Source organism: Ornithorhynchus anatinus, chromosome 8 (genome assembly GCF_004115215.2).
Source record: "Ornithorhynchus anatinus isolate Pmale09 chromosome 8, mOrnAna1.pri.v4, whole genome shotgun sequence".
Lineage (NCBI taxonomy): Eukaryota > Metazoa > Chordata > Mammalia > Monotremata > Ornithorhynchidae > Ornithorhynchus > Ornithorhynchus anatinus.
In genome coordinates, this window is record NC_041735.1 from 36,386,894 (window position 1) to 36,401,962 (window position 15,069).

At 40.5% G+C, this 15,069-nt stretch overlaps 1 protein-coding gene and 1 non-coding gene across 2 annotated transcripts in view; both read left to right on the top strand.

Annotated features, from left to right (window-relative positions):
- ULK4 (unc-51 like kinase 4) overlaps positions 1 to 15,069 on the top strand; it is a 497,317-nt gene that overhangs the window by 26,950 nt on the left and 455,298 nt on the right. Inside the window, 5 exon segments of the mRNA XM_029071432.2 lie at positions 8,116 to 8,243; positions 8,395 to 8,464; positions 11,405 to 11,501; positions 12,888 to 12,992; positions 13,584 to 13,644. Coding sequence (XP_028927265.1) covers positions 8,116 to 8,243; positions 8,395 to 8,464; positions 11,405 to 11,501; positions 12,888 to 12,992; positions 13,584 to 13,644 — 461 coding nt within the window.
- On the top strand, positions 330 to 493 carry LOC114814136. The gene has a single exon (XR_003761872.1). It is a non-coding gene; the product is annotated as a U1 spliceosomal RNA (small nuclear RNA).

The window sequence follows — 15,069 nt, forward strand, 5'->3', positions numbered from 1 at the left end:
TTAGATGAATACCCAGTGCTAGAGAAGTTGATTGCTTAGAGGTGGTCATTCTGATCTCCTCACTCATTTTCTCCCCCATCCGACTTCCTGGGCTGACAACCACTTTCAGATAAGAAAGTCAGTACTGCAGGAAAAAATTTTCCTTTAAACAAAAGGTTTGTTTGTAATATGTTGTTAAATAATATGTTGATACAAATTTCACATCATCTATCCAATTCCAGTTTTACTCTTTAATTCATATGTAGGACGTGACTGAACACTTACTAATGACTTTTGGGAGTTTTAAGTCTAACCACTTTAACTTTCAGATTAAACCCTTAAATGCATGACTACTTACCTGGCAGGGGCGGTACCATGGTCACATAGGTGGTTTTGCCAGGGTGAGGCTCATCCATTCCACTCTGGATGTGCTGGCCCCTGCCATTTCTCCAAATGAGGGACACGCGGATACATAATTTGTGGTAATAGGGGGCAGTGTTCACTCTGTCCTCTGATATTTTGTTATAGGAGTAGAGTTTCTATTAGGTAGTTTTTGCGTACCCAAATTTAGGGGTTTGATTTGAGGGAAAGAACATGATAACTGAGTTAGCTCCCTCGATTTAATTCTGAGTAGGCCATAGTCTGCTATTCTGTTTGTCTTGCAGTTAGGAGCCAAATATTTATTTTTCATTTATTCATTCAACCGTATTTATTGAGCGCTTACTGTATACAGAGCATTGTATTAAGTCCTTGGAAAGTACATTACAGCAATAGAGACAATCCCTGCCCACAATGGGCTTACAGTCTAGAGGGGAGAATTTCTCCCCTAATTGAGCTAGACATTTTGTCCACCTTGATTATAAAAAGTTTTTTGTGTGTGTTTACTGTGCACCGAACATATGCCAGGGTCTTTATATTAAAGCCTGTCTCCCAATCTAGACTCTAAGCTCACTGTGGGCAGAGAATGTATCTACCAACTCTGTATTGTACTCTCACAAGCACTTAGTACAGTATTCAGCACTCACTAAATACCACTGGGATGATGATATGCCAGGTGTATGAATGTCTGCTTCTGGTGTACCCCAGGTCCCAAGCAATGGTAATAAAGTCCATTTATAAATAAATAATAAAGTGCATTTATTGCCCATGTTACCCTAGGATTCTTTCACTGTCCCCTTGACCTTATGTCTAATCGCCGCAAGGAAGTCAACTCTTTTCCCACCCCTTTCCCCCTTTGATTGTCCCTGCCTCCGTCCCGCGCCCCCAAGTTCCACTTCCTTTCCAGTTGGCTGACCTGAAACACAGTTCTCCATTTTTGTCTGGGCTTGCAGGGTGGAGCCAGCACAGAGAGACAGGATGGAAGGAGAATAAGGGTTTAAGACTGACTCCGACTTCCTTTTTACCCTGTCTCTTTTCTGCGGGCTGCCTGGCTAAAAGTGGAACAAAAATCACCATCTCAACCTCGGTCCTCTGCTCCTCCCTCACCCCAAAGCGTCTGCTGACTTTGCAAATTACGTACTTGAAATCCAGCTTCCTCAGGGACGGAAGGGGCAGCGGAGAGAGAGAAGCATCTCGGGAGGGGATTTCTGCTCCTTTGTCTCACGGCTCTCTTTTGGCTCCTACGGATTACTCATTTCTTGGCTGTGCGTTATGGCCCTGGCAGGATACTAGAAACTACTGTCTTCTAGGAAACGAGGGAGGTGCATGCAGGAATGGGTTGGAGAAGGTGGGGGCTGGGTCAAGCTGAGCCAGAAGGGAGCCACTTGGGACAAGGAGGAGGGCCTGGGAATAGATGTCTGGCCATTGGGTGGACCCTGGTAATACTTTTCTGAATCCTTCCAGCTGGTGACTGTGAAGCTGAAATGGGGCACCACATGACACAGTGTTTAAAAAATAACAAAATAGCCCCTTCCTCCCCGACCTTGTCATATGCTGTTGAGTCATCTCTGACCCATAGCGACACCACGGACCGTCTCTCCCTAAACGCCCACCTCCATCTGCAGTCGTTCTGGTTGTGTATCCATAGAGTTTTCTTGATCAAAATACAGCAGTGGAGGGAATCAAGTTTGGACCATATGAGGATTGAAGACCTCTAGGAACTGGGGAGGTGGAAGGGGAGATGGGATGAGAGAAGCAGCGTAGCTTACTGGAAAGACCACGGGCTTTGGAGTCAGAGGTCATGAGTTCGAATCCCAGCTCTGCCACTTGTCAGCTGTGTGACTGTGGGCAGGTCACTTAACTTCTCTGTGCCTCAGTTACCTCATCTGTAAAATGGGGATTAAGACTGTGAGTCCCACGTGGGACATCCTGATTCCCCTGTGTCTACCCCAGCGCTTAGAACAGTGCTCGGCACATAGTAAGCGCTTAACAAATCCCAACATTATTATGAGAGAAGAGTGAGGGATCTACAATGTAATTTGTACTTGCCTGTAGGATTTGGCCAACATGTCGGGGCTGGTTCTGGAATGGAACGTAGCATACCCCCAAACCCAGCTGTGCATGACACACTCACTGTGGAGGAACATATTACAGATGTATTGTGGATTGCATCTGTGTATAAAATATTCTTCAGACCCTCTTATATGCCACGATCTTTATTTCAACTCCCAAATGACTGGTCCCTTTGATTTAGAGAAGCAGCGTGGCTCAGTGGAAAGAGCCCGGGCTTTGGAGTCAGAGGTCATGGGTTCGAATCCCCGCTCTGCCACCTGTCAGCTGTGTGACTCTGGGCAAGTCACTTAACTTCTCTGTGCCTCAGTTATCTCATCTGTAAAATGGGGATTAAGACTGTAAGCCCCACGTGGGACAACCTGATTCCCCTGTGTCTACCCCAGTGCTTAGAACAGTGCTCGGCACAGAGTAAGCGCTTAACAAATACCAACATTATTATTATTTATGGTAAATATCAGACTGGTTCACGTTTATATAGACACTACCAATGTAAGAAGCAGTGTGGCTTAGTGGCAAGAGCACAGGCCTGGGAGTCAAAGGACATGGGTTCTAATTCCAACTCGGCCACTTGTCTGCTGTGCGACTTTGGGCAAGTCACTTAACTTCTCTGTGCCTGTTACCTCATCTGTAAATGGGGATTGAGATTGTGAGCCCCAAGTGGGACAACCTGATTACCTTGTATCTACCCCAGCACTTAGAACAGTGCTTCAACATAGTAAGCACTTAATAAATACCATTATTATTATTATTTTTCCAAAATGCTTAGAAAAATCTTGTTGATATCTAAAACTTCCAAGTTGGATTTTCCATCATTGTTAAATATTGGAAAGACATACTTCCCTTGAAGGCCAGACTGGTTTTTAATTGCTCTAGTTAGTAAAATCTCCGTGGTTCTTCCTGCTAACTCCTGCTAACGCTCAGCATACAAATGTGAATAAATTTACTACATGATTCCGATGATAGGATTCACTTAATTTATATTCTGCTTGCTCGGATAGCTTTGACTGTAATTGAGGAGGAAAGAACCAAACATGGTGTAGCTGGAAGCCAACTCTGTTGTCATCCCTGTTGAGGCGGGAGAACAATTACCCTGAGAAATCAACTTGAAAAATGATGGTTTGAGGGATATGAAACAGATTGTGTTGTTTTCCCAGGTTATTATTCCTTGGATTCCTGCCTGTTCTAAGGCATTGTACATGTCTTTTCCATCTCATGAAAGTGTTTGAAAATAAATTACATCTCATTAAAAAAGCCAAGGGATAGCATGCCCAATTCATGACTGCCTCCACTCTTCCATCCTTCTAAGCATTGTTCTAACCAAAGCATATATGCCGTGAAACTGGGACGGCTGTGAAAATGTGAAAAGAGTAAAGTGGATATAAATTAGAATGAAATACCAGAGTATTATTGTCATTCATGACACTTAATACACTCGCAGTTAAAGGTACTGTAGTAAGTGCTTGGCAAGAGTAAAAGGAGAATAATTCAAACACGGCCCTTGGGCTACCAGAGGCTGATTGCCTAAAACCGGGGGTTGTGTTGTGGTGGAAGCTGCTGACACACAGGGAAAGAAACAACAGAGTGAATTCAGCATAAATGACGAGTTGGCAACAACAAAAGCAAAAGTAGGATTTTTGCTGGGTGAGCCTTTTAAATCATCCTTAGTCCTCAACTTTTGAAAGTGAAAAATTAATACTCCTGTAGATGATCAGTTTTTATGATTTTAAGAAATACTGAGTATCACCAGTTCCTAAATGATTTGCTTCCTTTTCACAGAGTTCCCATTTAAAGAATTTCACATTTTTCACTCCTGCTGATTATATTTGGTGTTTTTTATAGCTTATCTTTTAAAAATGCTTTGTTTTCATTAATAATATAGCAATAATGGTAGTATTTGTGGCTACTGTGTGCCAAGCACTGGGCTAAACCCTGGAAAAGATGCACTATAATCAAGAGAGACACAGTCCCTGTCCCATGTAGGATATGTAGCCTAGTGGAGAGGGAGAAAGTTAATCCCCATTTTACAGATGAGGAAACAGAGTCTCAGAGAAGTTGTGACTTGTCCACGATTGCCCATTAGACAAGAGGCAGATTTGGGATAAGCCCCCAGACTTCCTCCCAGATTTGTTCTCCTTTCACTAGGCCATGCTTTTTCTTTTTTAGGTTTTTTTTCTATATTTTCATAGGAGGTGATATTTTTTAGAAAAAGGGGCTTGCCTAATATATCATTATCCTGCCCTAAAGGAGGTATACAGAATGCCTCTGGTAAGGTCTTGCATGCAAAGGGTCCTCAGATATGTTATTGGCTATCATGATGCTGATTTAACTATACTCCTAAAACATTAAAAATGTTACGAGTTTTCAAAAGCAATCTATGACGGTTCTTATGTGCTTACTATGTATCAAGCACTGTTCTGAGCACTGGGGTAAATACAAGTTAATCAGGTTAGACACAGTCCCTGTCCCACGTGGGACTCACACTCTTAATCCCGGCTCACAGTCTTAATCCCCATTCTACAGTTGAGGGAACTGAGGCCCGGAGAAATTAAGTGGCTTGCTCAAGGTCACACAGCCGACATGTGACGGAGGCAGGATTAGAACCCAGATCCTGCTCACTCCCAGACCCGTGCTCTTTTCACTAAGCTTTGTTGCTTCTCTACTAAACCTCACTGCTTCTTTACAAAGCTTCTCTATCAACTAACATGATCACATTTGGTAGCTTTCTTTCCTTACAGAGAATACAGTGGTATTTATTGAGCACTTACTCTGTGTGGAGAACTGTACTGTGTGTGGAGCACTGAGAAGCAGTGTGTCTTAGTGCAGAGGGCATGGGAATCAGAGGACATGGGTTCTAATCTAGACTCTGCCACTTGTCAGCTGTGTGACTTTGGGCAGGTCATGTAACTTCTCTGTGCTTCAGTTCCCTCATCTGTAAAATGGAGATTGACTGTGAGCCCATGTAGGACAACCTGATTACCCTGTATTCACTCCAATGTTTAGAACAATGTTTGGCACGTAGTAAGCGCTTAACAAATACCATAATTATTTTTATTATTACTAAGCATTTGGGAGAGTACAGCACATCAGCATTGGTAGATTTGTTCCCTGCCCACCATGAGCTTACAGTCTAGAGGGGAAAACAGATATTAATTATATAAATTATGGATATGTACATAAGTGCTGTGGGACTGAGGGTGGAGTGGATATCAAATGCCCAAAGGGTACAGATCCAAGTGCACAGGTGACATGAAAGGGAGAAGGAGTAAGGGAAAGAGGGCTTAATCCTTTTGAAGGAGATGTGATGTTAATCAGGCTTTGAAGGTGGGGAAAGTGGTTGTATGGCAGATAGGCAGGACAGGGTGTTCTAGGCCAGGGGGTTAAGGGCACTTATAAAGAACAAGCACTTATATCAATCAAAGTGTTAGCAGGCTTACTACTCCTGTATTCCTAAGCCAGTTTCAGTGAGTGCTTAGGCAAAAGTTAAGTTCTCCCTGCCATATTCTAAAGGCAATTGCTAATACCACACAAAGAGGTAGGATGGACAGAGGGTAGCTGCTAATTGCCAGGTAGGAGGAAAGCAGCGGATACTTTGGAAAAATGACTGGAAGAAGAAAGCATCAAAAGTGGAGACTGGCCTCATTTTAACAAGTTCATTTTACCTTTTCTTTGCTAATGCTCTCTCCTTGATTTTTACTGGCTTTCTGCCTTGGCAACTGACTTCTACTCTCTTCTAAGTCAGGACACCAAGTGGTCCCCTCTCCATCCCAGTGCTATATAGTCCCTCCACTCTTTTCTTCTTCCCATTCCTTCTGTTTCTTCTAATCCTTCCTAGGAAGAGTCTCTTTCTTCCACATTTTTGCAGTTTAGCCAGGCTCCTGACCCCATAGCTCCCTGTGCACGGTGGCACTGGTATTATGGGGCTAGTATCTTGTTTTTTAATCAAAACACTTTCTTCCCCTTGACTCCCTATTTCTACAGTCTTGACCCTTTCTAAAGGATTTGATGACCTCCTCCCTCGGGGTCACAGCCAGAGTAGCAGGAGAAGCATCCTAAGTGTCCACTTTGTGTCCACTATACTAGGCAATTGGGATGTGTTGAATTAAAAAAATGACAAGTTCCCTGCCCACAAGGAGCTTATGCTTCAGTGGATGAGGTGGGGGGTGGGGAGGGGGTGTGTGTGTATGTGAAGAAACATGTAAATATTTACAACTAAAGTGGTCAAAAATAATATGATAAACATATGAATGCTAAGGTGAGTGCAAATAATGCTAGAAATAGCTGAAGAGAAGATATGTCCCATGTGGGACAACCTGCTTACCTTATATCTACCCCAGTGCTTAGAACAGTGCTTGGAACATATTAAGCACTCAACAAATACCATAAATATTATTATCAGAACAGTGCTCTGCATATAGAAAGTACTCAGTAAAACCACTGATTTATTATAGAGGGATTTCTGTCTTACATGGGAATTTCATTCCCAAAGGCTAGATCTGCGATATCAGAGTGACTATGGAAAATCCGTTTTCCCTTTGGCACTTTGGTTTCTCCTCTTGGTTTGCAGGAGAGTGGTCTGAAGTGACAGCTGGGGATTTTGTGAATACTGAGAAGTGTTTTATGTTTTTATTAGGGCTTTTGTTTTCTCTTTCCTTTTTTTTTTTTTTTTATGGAGCTTTTCATGTAGGCTTTAACTGGCTGTTGGCTGTGGAAGGTTTACTCTTGATATGGGCACTTGAAAACTGCAGGCTTGCCCAGCCTTTAGTACAGCTTCAGAGGTTTGAGCCTTTTGATCCTGAGGAAAAAGATGTATAAGCAGAAAAGGATTAATTTTCTCTCTATAGCTCTAGAACTGTTGTTCCCAGTGTTTCTATTTAGTCCCCATTTCAGTGGCTGACACAAAGTCCGACCTATGATTGAAATAATGTTCCAGGATGGATTTTGGGTTACAACAATGAATAATATAGGAAGCATCCCAGTTTTGCCGTTAGTTCACACTGAGACTCTTAGCCAGTTTCCGTATCTGCATTTTGAAAATGATAATGTACAGCCAGGCCAGCTATTTGAACCCATTGTTGGGCAGGGATTGTCTCTATCTGTTGCCAAATTCTACATTTCAATTGCTTAGTATAGTGCCCTGCACATAGTAGCGCTCAATAAATACGACTGAATGAATGAATCGACTAATGGTATTTGTTGAGTGCTTTCTGTACACAGAGCACCGTACTAAACGTTTGGAAGAGTACAACACAGCAGAGTTGGTAGATACATTTCTTGCCCACATCAAGCTTACAGTCTAGAGGGGGAGAAATAAATTAATGCCCTTTGAGCTGGAGGAGGAAGGTATTTCAAGAATACAAGCCCATATGGTCATTATTTTAATATCTGTTTTTTTAAAGATAAAATCCAAGTCCTGTTCATTAACTATGATTTTTTTGTTCCATTCCTAGTAGGAAAGGATATACAATTACTGTTTGGTTTTAAATGAATCTTAAGTAAAGATCAATGTTCATTTCAAATACTTGAAAAAAAGTCTCTTTTTCTAAATTATAAAATCTTTTCTAAATTAGGAATTTGTCCACCTAATGGTGAACACTGTTAGCACCTTTTTAAACTTTTGTTCTTCCTTGTGGTGCTCTGAAGTCAAAGTACAAAACAGATAATGAATTGCTTTCTTTTTCTGAGAAGCCAGGAAACTGCAGAGTGCTCGAGGCCTCAAGACTCTGAGGAACTGTTGGAGAGCCAAAGAAGCCCTCAGGATGCACAATCTACCAGGCTGAAGAACCGTCAGCAACTTAACCGTTCTTTCAAATTAGGTAAGGCTTTGTACAAGTAATTGTTAATTCTAAGAATGTCTGTTGCCAAATGTCTCCTATAATTTAGCTGTCACCCCCAACTTGCCCCCTTTTATGATGATTTTGGTAGCGTTTATAGTCAGAACTCGTAATATGTCACTTCTTGTCTCAGAAAATCCAGCTGAACTGCGACCGAAAAGTGCCATTGGTGGTGAAGTTCTTGAATCTATGTTTCTACTCAGGTATGTAAAATGAAAAATTTTAGCTGTCTTTTTTTATGGTATTTAAGAGAGCTTAATATGGGCCAAGCATGGTTCTAAGTGCTGGGGTAGGCACAAGTTAAGGGGCTTGGACGTAGTCCCTGGCCCCCATGGGGCTCACAGTCTAAATAGGAGAGAGAACAGGAATCCCCCCATTTTACAGCCGAGGAAACTGAAGCACAGAGAAGCAAGTGACTTTCCCAGGGTCAAACAGCAGGCCAGTGGTTGAACTGGGATTAGACCCCAGGTTCTCTGCCTCCCAGGCTTGTGCTTTTTTAGAGTCAGAAAATGCTGACCACTCTTGTGACTAAGAATGTCACACAGGTTTCTTTTTGTTGTTGCCAGGCTCCCAGGGAATCACAGATATGATTTTTTGGATTAGAAACATTGTCTGATCTTGGCTTTGCTGACACTGTCCCTTCCAGGTTCTCCTCCTATCTTTCTGGTTGCTTGCTCTGTCTTGTTTCATGGGCTTCTCTTCTCCCTATCACCCTCTAAATGAGGGAGTCTCAAGGCTCCCTTCTGGGTCCTGTGCTATTCTCCATCAACACCCACCCCCTTGGAAGACTCATTTGCTTCTGCTGTTTCAACTACTACTATCTTTATGCAGATGATTCCCAAATCTACATCTCCAGCCCTGAACTTTCTCCTTCTCTGCAGTCTTCCGTTTCCCCTGTTCTTAAGACATCTCTACTTGGATGTCCCACTGACATCTCAAACTTGTCCAAAATAGAACTCCTCATGTTCCCACCCAAATTCTGTCCTCCTCCTGACTTTCCCATCAATGTAGACAGTGTCATCATCCACTCCGGTGTTATCCCATATTCAGCTCTCTCATTCAAACCTCATATTCAGTCTTTCACCAAATCCTCTCATTTCCACCTTCACAAAATCGTTAAAATCCACCCTTTCCTCTCCATTCAAACTGCAACTACACTGATCCAAGCACTTGCCATATCTTTTAGCTTTAAAACACCCAATCACCTTGGCCCTTCATATCTTAGCTCTCTGATTTTACTTATTTGTTACTGAGGTGTATATCCCCTTGATTCAATTTATCTTGATAATGTTGTCTTGTTTTTGTTTTGTTCTGTTTTGCTTTGCTGTCTCCCCCGGTTAGACTGTGAGCTCGTCATTGGGCAGGGATGGTCTCTATCTGTTGCCGAATTGTACATTCCAAGCGCTTAGTACAGTGCTCTGCACATAGTAATCGCTCAAAAAATACTATTGAATGAATGAATGATTTCCTACTACAAGCCACACTGCTCACTTTGCTCCTCAAATGCCAACCTACTCACTGTACCTCAAGCTTGTCTGTCTCTCTGTTAACCCCTCACCCACATCCTGCCTCTGGTCTGAAACTCCTTCCCCTTCATATTCGACAGACCACCCTGCTCCCCACCATCAAAGTCTTATTAAAATCACATCTCTTCCAAGAGGCCTTCTCTAACTGAGCCCTCATTTTCCCCTACTCCCTCTCCCTTCTGTGTCACTCTTGCACTTGGATTTGTACTCTTTAAGTCCTTGATTTACCCCACTCTGTCTCACAGCACTTGTGTACATATCTGCAATTTTATTTTAATATATCTGCCCCTCTAGGCTGTAAGATTCTTGTGGGTGCGGCACATGTCTGTTAACTCTGTTGTATTGTACTCTCCCAAGCACTTAATCCTGTGCTTTGCACACAGTAAGTGCTCAGTAAATACCATTGATAAATATTGATAGGTTTAATAAATGTGGGAGATCAGATTAGTGGTCCATTGGAAAAACAACTAAACCTCTGTTGAGATTTATTAGTGTGAAGAGATTATGGCTCTTCCCCTGAACCCCAGTTCAAGTTGTTTAAATATAAACTTTCCACGAGTAATAGAGTTCTCAACTTGAAATGCCAGTTTCCTGATCTTGATCACCAGTGGGTAAGCAGTTCAAGTGTAAACCGAATTGCAGTCACAAAACATTATCACTTTTGCTGTGTCAGTTCTTGTATGTGGTATAGCACATAGAAGATGGTTATAAGAATCCTGTTATTTGAGCATTTCTAAAAGTTTAATTACTGATGCAGTTACAATTTTGCCAATTTATTGAAAGGAACACCAATAGTGTGTGCAGATGACTGATAACTTTAGAATTTGTTTTTTTGGAAGTGAGAGGTCAGTAACTCAGAATTCAAGGTGGTGGACCACTGAAAATGGAAAGCGTGTGTGGCAAAGGATCAATATCTTTTTTAAAAAAATAATTTTCAAAGCACTTTGAAATAATTCATTATTAATATAATATTTAGGGTGAAAGTACATCTGGAAATTATTTTGGAAAAGATCAGAGTCCATTTTGTCCTTTAACCTGGTTCCAAAATATAGCGCAGTGAGGGTGTTTGACCTGCATGTTGAACTTATTGCTGGTTGTTGCTCCAACACCAAACCCTGTGTATTAGGCATTTGTCCCATCAAGTAATATTTTTATTTTGCTGAATCCAAGCAGCACTGTTGTTTGGGTTACCAGAATGTGTTTGTCAAACATTCATTTTAGTAGTTCACTGAATGTACATTTATGGCAGAACAAGTGATTGTTTGGGCAGTCAGGATTTCCCAAACATTTTCTAAATGTCTTTCACTGGCAGGCTTGTAGAAACATTGCAGTGTAGACATTATTTTTTTTAAGAACGGTTTCTTTCGTCAGGATCTACCTGTTAAAACATCTGTTGTTCATTTGCCATTGGAGACAAGATCAATTAGTAAAATTGGGGGTGGAAAAGGAGAGGATTAAATTAGTTTAATGTATATCATTTTCCTATTTGAAGGCACCCTCTGCACCTGAAGTGAGATTTTTTTAGATGGGAACTGATTATCTTAGAAATATTGAACTTAGAAATGAGCAGATAGAGAATATGTGTTGAGGAATATGATTTTGGATGATTACTTTCAGTTCCCGGCCCACTCCTAGAACAAGTTCTACAGTGATGATGAACCATGGTAATGGAATAACTCAGCAATCAGCCCCAGAGGCTTCTCATCTGTCAAGGGTGAGTAGATAATGGAGGGAAACTTGATTTTTGCTTAGGAACTTTGAAGAAGTGGAACTGAGAAATGATTTTTAATTACCTTCATTAACTATTCATCATTCATCTGGTAACATATTGGTAATTATGGGTGATAAAACTAAGTTATATTCCTTGATAGTTGTTTATTGTGCTAATAAACACATCTAGAAACAGAGTCATAGCTCCCTTTGCTTTGTAGATAAAGTGGATGACCAGTCTGACAAACTGACCCCTCGTTAATGGAAAGAGTGGATTAGTGAGCTCTTTAGAGCAAGTGTAAAATAACTGAAGCAACCTTTTGTTTATAAATGCAATTGCTGTTGCTTTTGATGGGGTTTTTTCACCTTCCTGTATTTTAGAAATAGCAAATAGCTTAACTCTATATTTGGTGGTTAAATTAGATGTGCAGTTGTTTTAGAACTCAGATGAGAATCAAGTCCTCCTATGCCAAACTTTTGGTAAGGACAATTTTTTGCATGTAATTGCATTAAGCACTAATTGCTTAAATTAACTTTGATTCATAAATTAATATCATTGGTCCATATTACATTGCCCCTTATTTATGCACATCTTTATTCATTTTAATGTTATCCCTTTAGAAATGTCATTTTATTTAATTTTAGGAACACTTTAACTGATTTTTCTCTACAAATGCCTTTTTATAACTAGGGAACACATGAGCAACCGTACTGAAATAGTTCTGTATATATTAGTGCTCTTATCAGTTCTTAATTTATTGGTTCCTTGTAAAATAAGTAGAAAGTGTGACTTAAAAAGCAAATATTGTATTTCATTTTTAAACTTTTTAGCTACTGTAGGCTTTTCTCTTTATGGACCTTTTTAAAGGACCTATTACCCCTGGTGCTTTCGCTATGTTTTGGCTAGAACGCTGAAAGGAAACAAGGGTATGTTCTTCAGTACTTGTGTGTATGGATAAGACCCTTTTTAGTTTCAGAGTAGGTGGTTGTGTGCAACCGTTGAGGAGCCGGAAAAGGTATGAGTTTTCTTTCATGCAGACTTTAAGAGCGTTACTCCCTCACTATTCAAGAACTGACGGTACTTTAAATTGAACCATGAAGGGAAATCCTTAATAGGTGCAAGAATAAGGTGGGGGGAATGGGGTTGACGATGAACAAATAAAGAAAGATGAAACACAGAACCCCACAAAAACAACATAAAAATAGGACACAAATATTATAAAAGCATTTTGGTTGGAGGAGCAGAGTTTCAAATCTCTTGCCACTCAGGGCTGTTCAGAGTCCAACAGTATTATTAGTGCAGTATTGTTTAAAATGGTATTTCTGGGAGAGGTTTTCAGTGTTCTTTTGTTAGAAATTTGCATTAATTAAATTTTGATGCTTGATCCAGGTTAAAGATACTCATTGTAGTCAACAAGACCTGAAATCCAAGATGAAGGAGCTCATCTACACAGACTCTGACCTGATTGTGACCTATATTATTGACAATCCAAAGGTATGGAAAGATGAAATAAGTTTGAGATATGGTCTGACATTGATTGCAATAAATCTCAATACATGTTATGGAAACAGCTCGCTATTAGAACTAATCTGATCAACAAGCAGTTATCTAAATCTAAGCATGCCCTGGCTTCACTTTGCCTGGCAGGCCATCCTATGCTTCCAGTAGGGCTCTTCTTGAACCCCCTGGGTGATTATATACAACCCCATAAATCCTCTCAGAGTTCTGCTCTTGGGATAATGTGATTAGGAAATAATCCCCTCGAGCCTGTTGCAGGTCTTTCTGTGTAATTATTAAAAAACCTTCTGAGCACCCTTGACTCTTAGATAATTTGAAGTTTGAATTAACTAGCTTCTCCCATTGGCTAAGCGTGCCAGGTAGCAAAATCATGTAAAATAGACCATAACAGTTAGAGCCTGTATTTGATGGATTTAGTGGTGTTGACTTCAATAATGGGTTCAACACAAAAGCAACATGAAACAAAAATGTCTTTGACTATAATTTAATGCAGCAGCATTCTGTTTTCGTTTTGAATCTAGTTGACTACTGCTATCTGAAGCATTTTGTCAAAATATTTCTCTACAGATAATCAAACAGCCGTCAGCAAGATTTGACCCCAAAATATTGCCTTTTCCAGCACATTCAGGTATGGTCTTGGAATCATTGCTAATTACTCCAAATACTTAGTAAATTTGTGTTCCAGTGTACTCCTCTGTCTAATTTTAACACAACTTCTGGGCTCTGGGGCTAATTCCTTAAATTAAAAACCTTAAATTTTGTACTTCTTAGTCTTTCTAATAGGAACTATCTAGTGAGTAGCAAATGTGCCTTCTTGAAGCAAGTTTAATTTTAGAAGATATATTTTCCTTGAAAAAAATTGGGTTTTCTATGTGAAACTGGCTTTACTGCTCAATACCATTTTATTAAAAGCAATTTTAGAGTTGAGTCGACTTGAATCAATGGCATTTATTGAGCCCTTATGCTTTGCAAAGAACTGAACTAAGCGCTTGGGCGAGTAAAACTCAGGCAACTACAACGCAACAGAGTTGGTAGACACAACTCCTCCATTAGGAAGATACAAGGGTCTAGTGCGGTCTTCAAGCCCGCATCAGACTCTGTGACTTTTACACATTTGCTGTTTTGGACAGAGTTTTTCTCCTTCCCAGCTTTGTTCCCTCCCCATTTCTGCTGGTCTTGGAGACCTCAGAGTTATCCCCAGCACCTGGAAAGCTGTTCAAGTGATGCAAGGGAGCCCAAGGGCTCCAGTATCCCCAGGGAGAAAGTGTCAGTGGTGGATTTATTGGACCATTCAGGAGGCATATGTAAGGAAGCACAACAAAAGTACCATTTTCATCAATTCAGGTATTAATTTTTCACTCCCCTCAGACAGAATTGTAATGAAAAATATTCACTACCAAATGTTCTTCAGTTAATTTGAAAGCAAGCTATTCTACCTTTATTTGGAAGAGAAAAGATGGGGTCCGTTAAGTTCCTTTTTCTTTTTCCTAGTATCATCATGTCAATTACCCTTTCTAGATCTGATCAGTCTCTAGACTATGAGCTCGTTGTGGACAGGGAATGTTGTATTATGCTCTCCCAAGTGCTTAGGACAGTGCTCTAAATACACTGAATGAATGAATGTAGAGGGGAAGTATCTTGAGATTCTTAGTGTTAAAACTGAAGTGAACCTAATGTCATCTTTTCTGTACAGTAGCCATAGAAATGTGGTCTTAAAAATGAAAGAATTAAATTCTTTTTTTCTCCTCTGAGTCCACAGATGGTTTTGGTAGAAGTAGCAGACTTTCGTGACCTATGTGTTCATGCCCATCTTAGTGTCAAGCTACCAGGCCATATCTGGGAAAAATTCTTTACCCCTGATGTAGTAAGGTTTAACTACAATGAATGGTCTCAAAAGAATAGCTCTTACTTATGAAATAGTTTCAATATTCGGGACCTCTCAGTTATTGGTTTGAAATAGAACCTAGGGTGAAGTTGTGAGGAAAGAGTAAAATATTCTTAATGCTAAAGGTACTACCAAGTCTTTGAGGGGCAAAGTAACTTTTTATGAAAC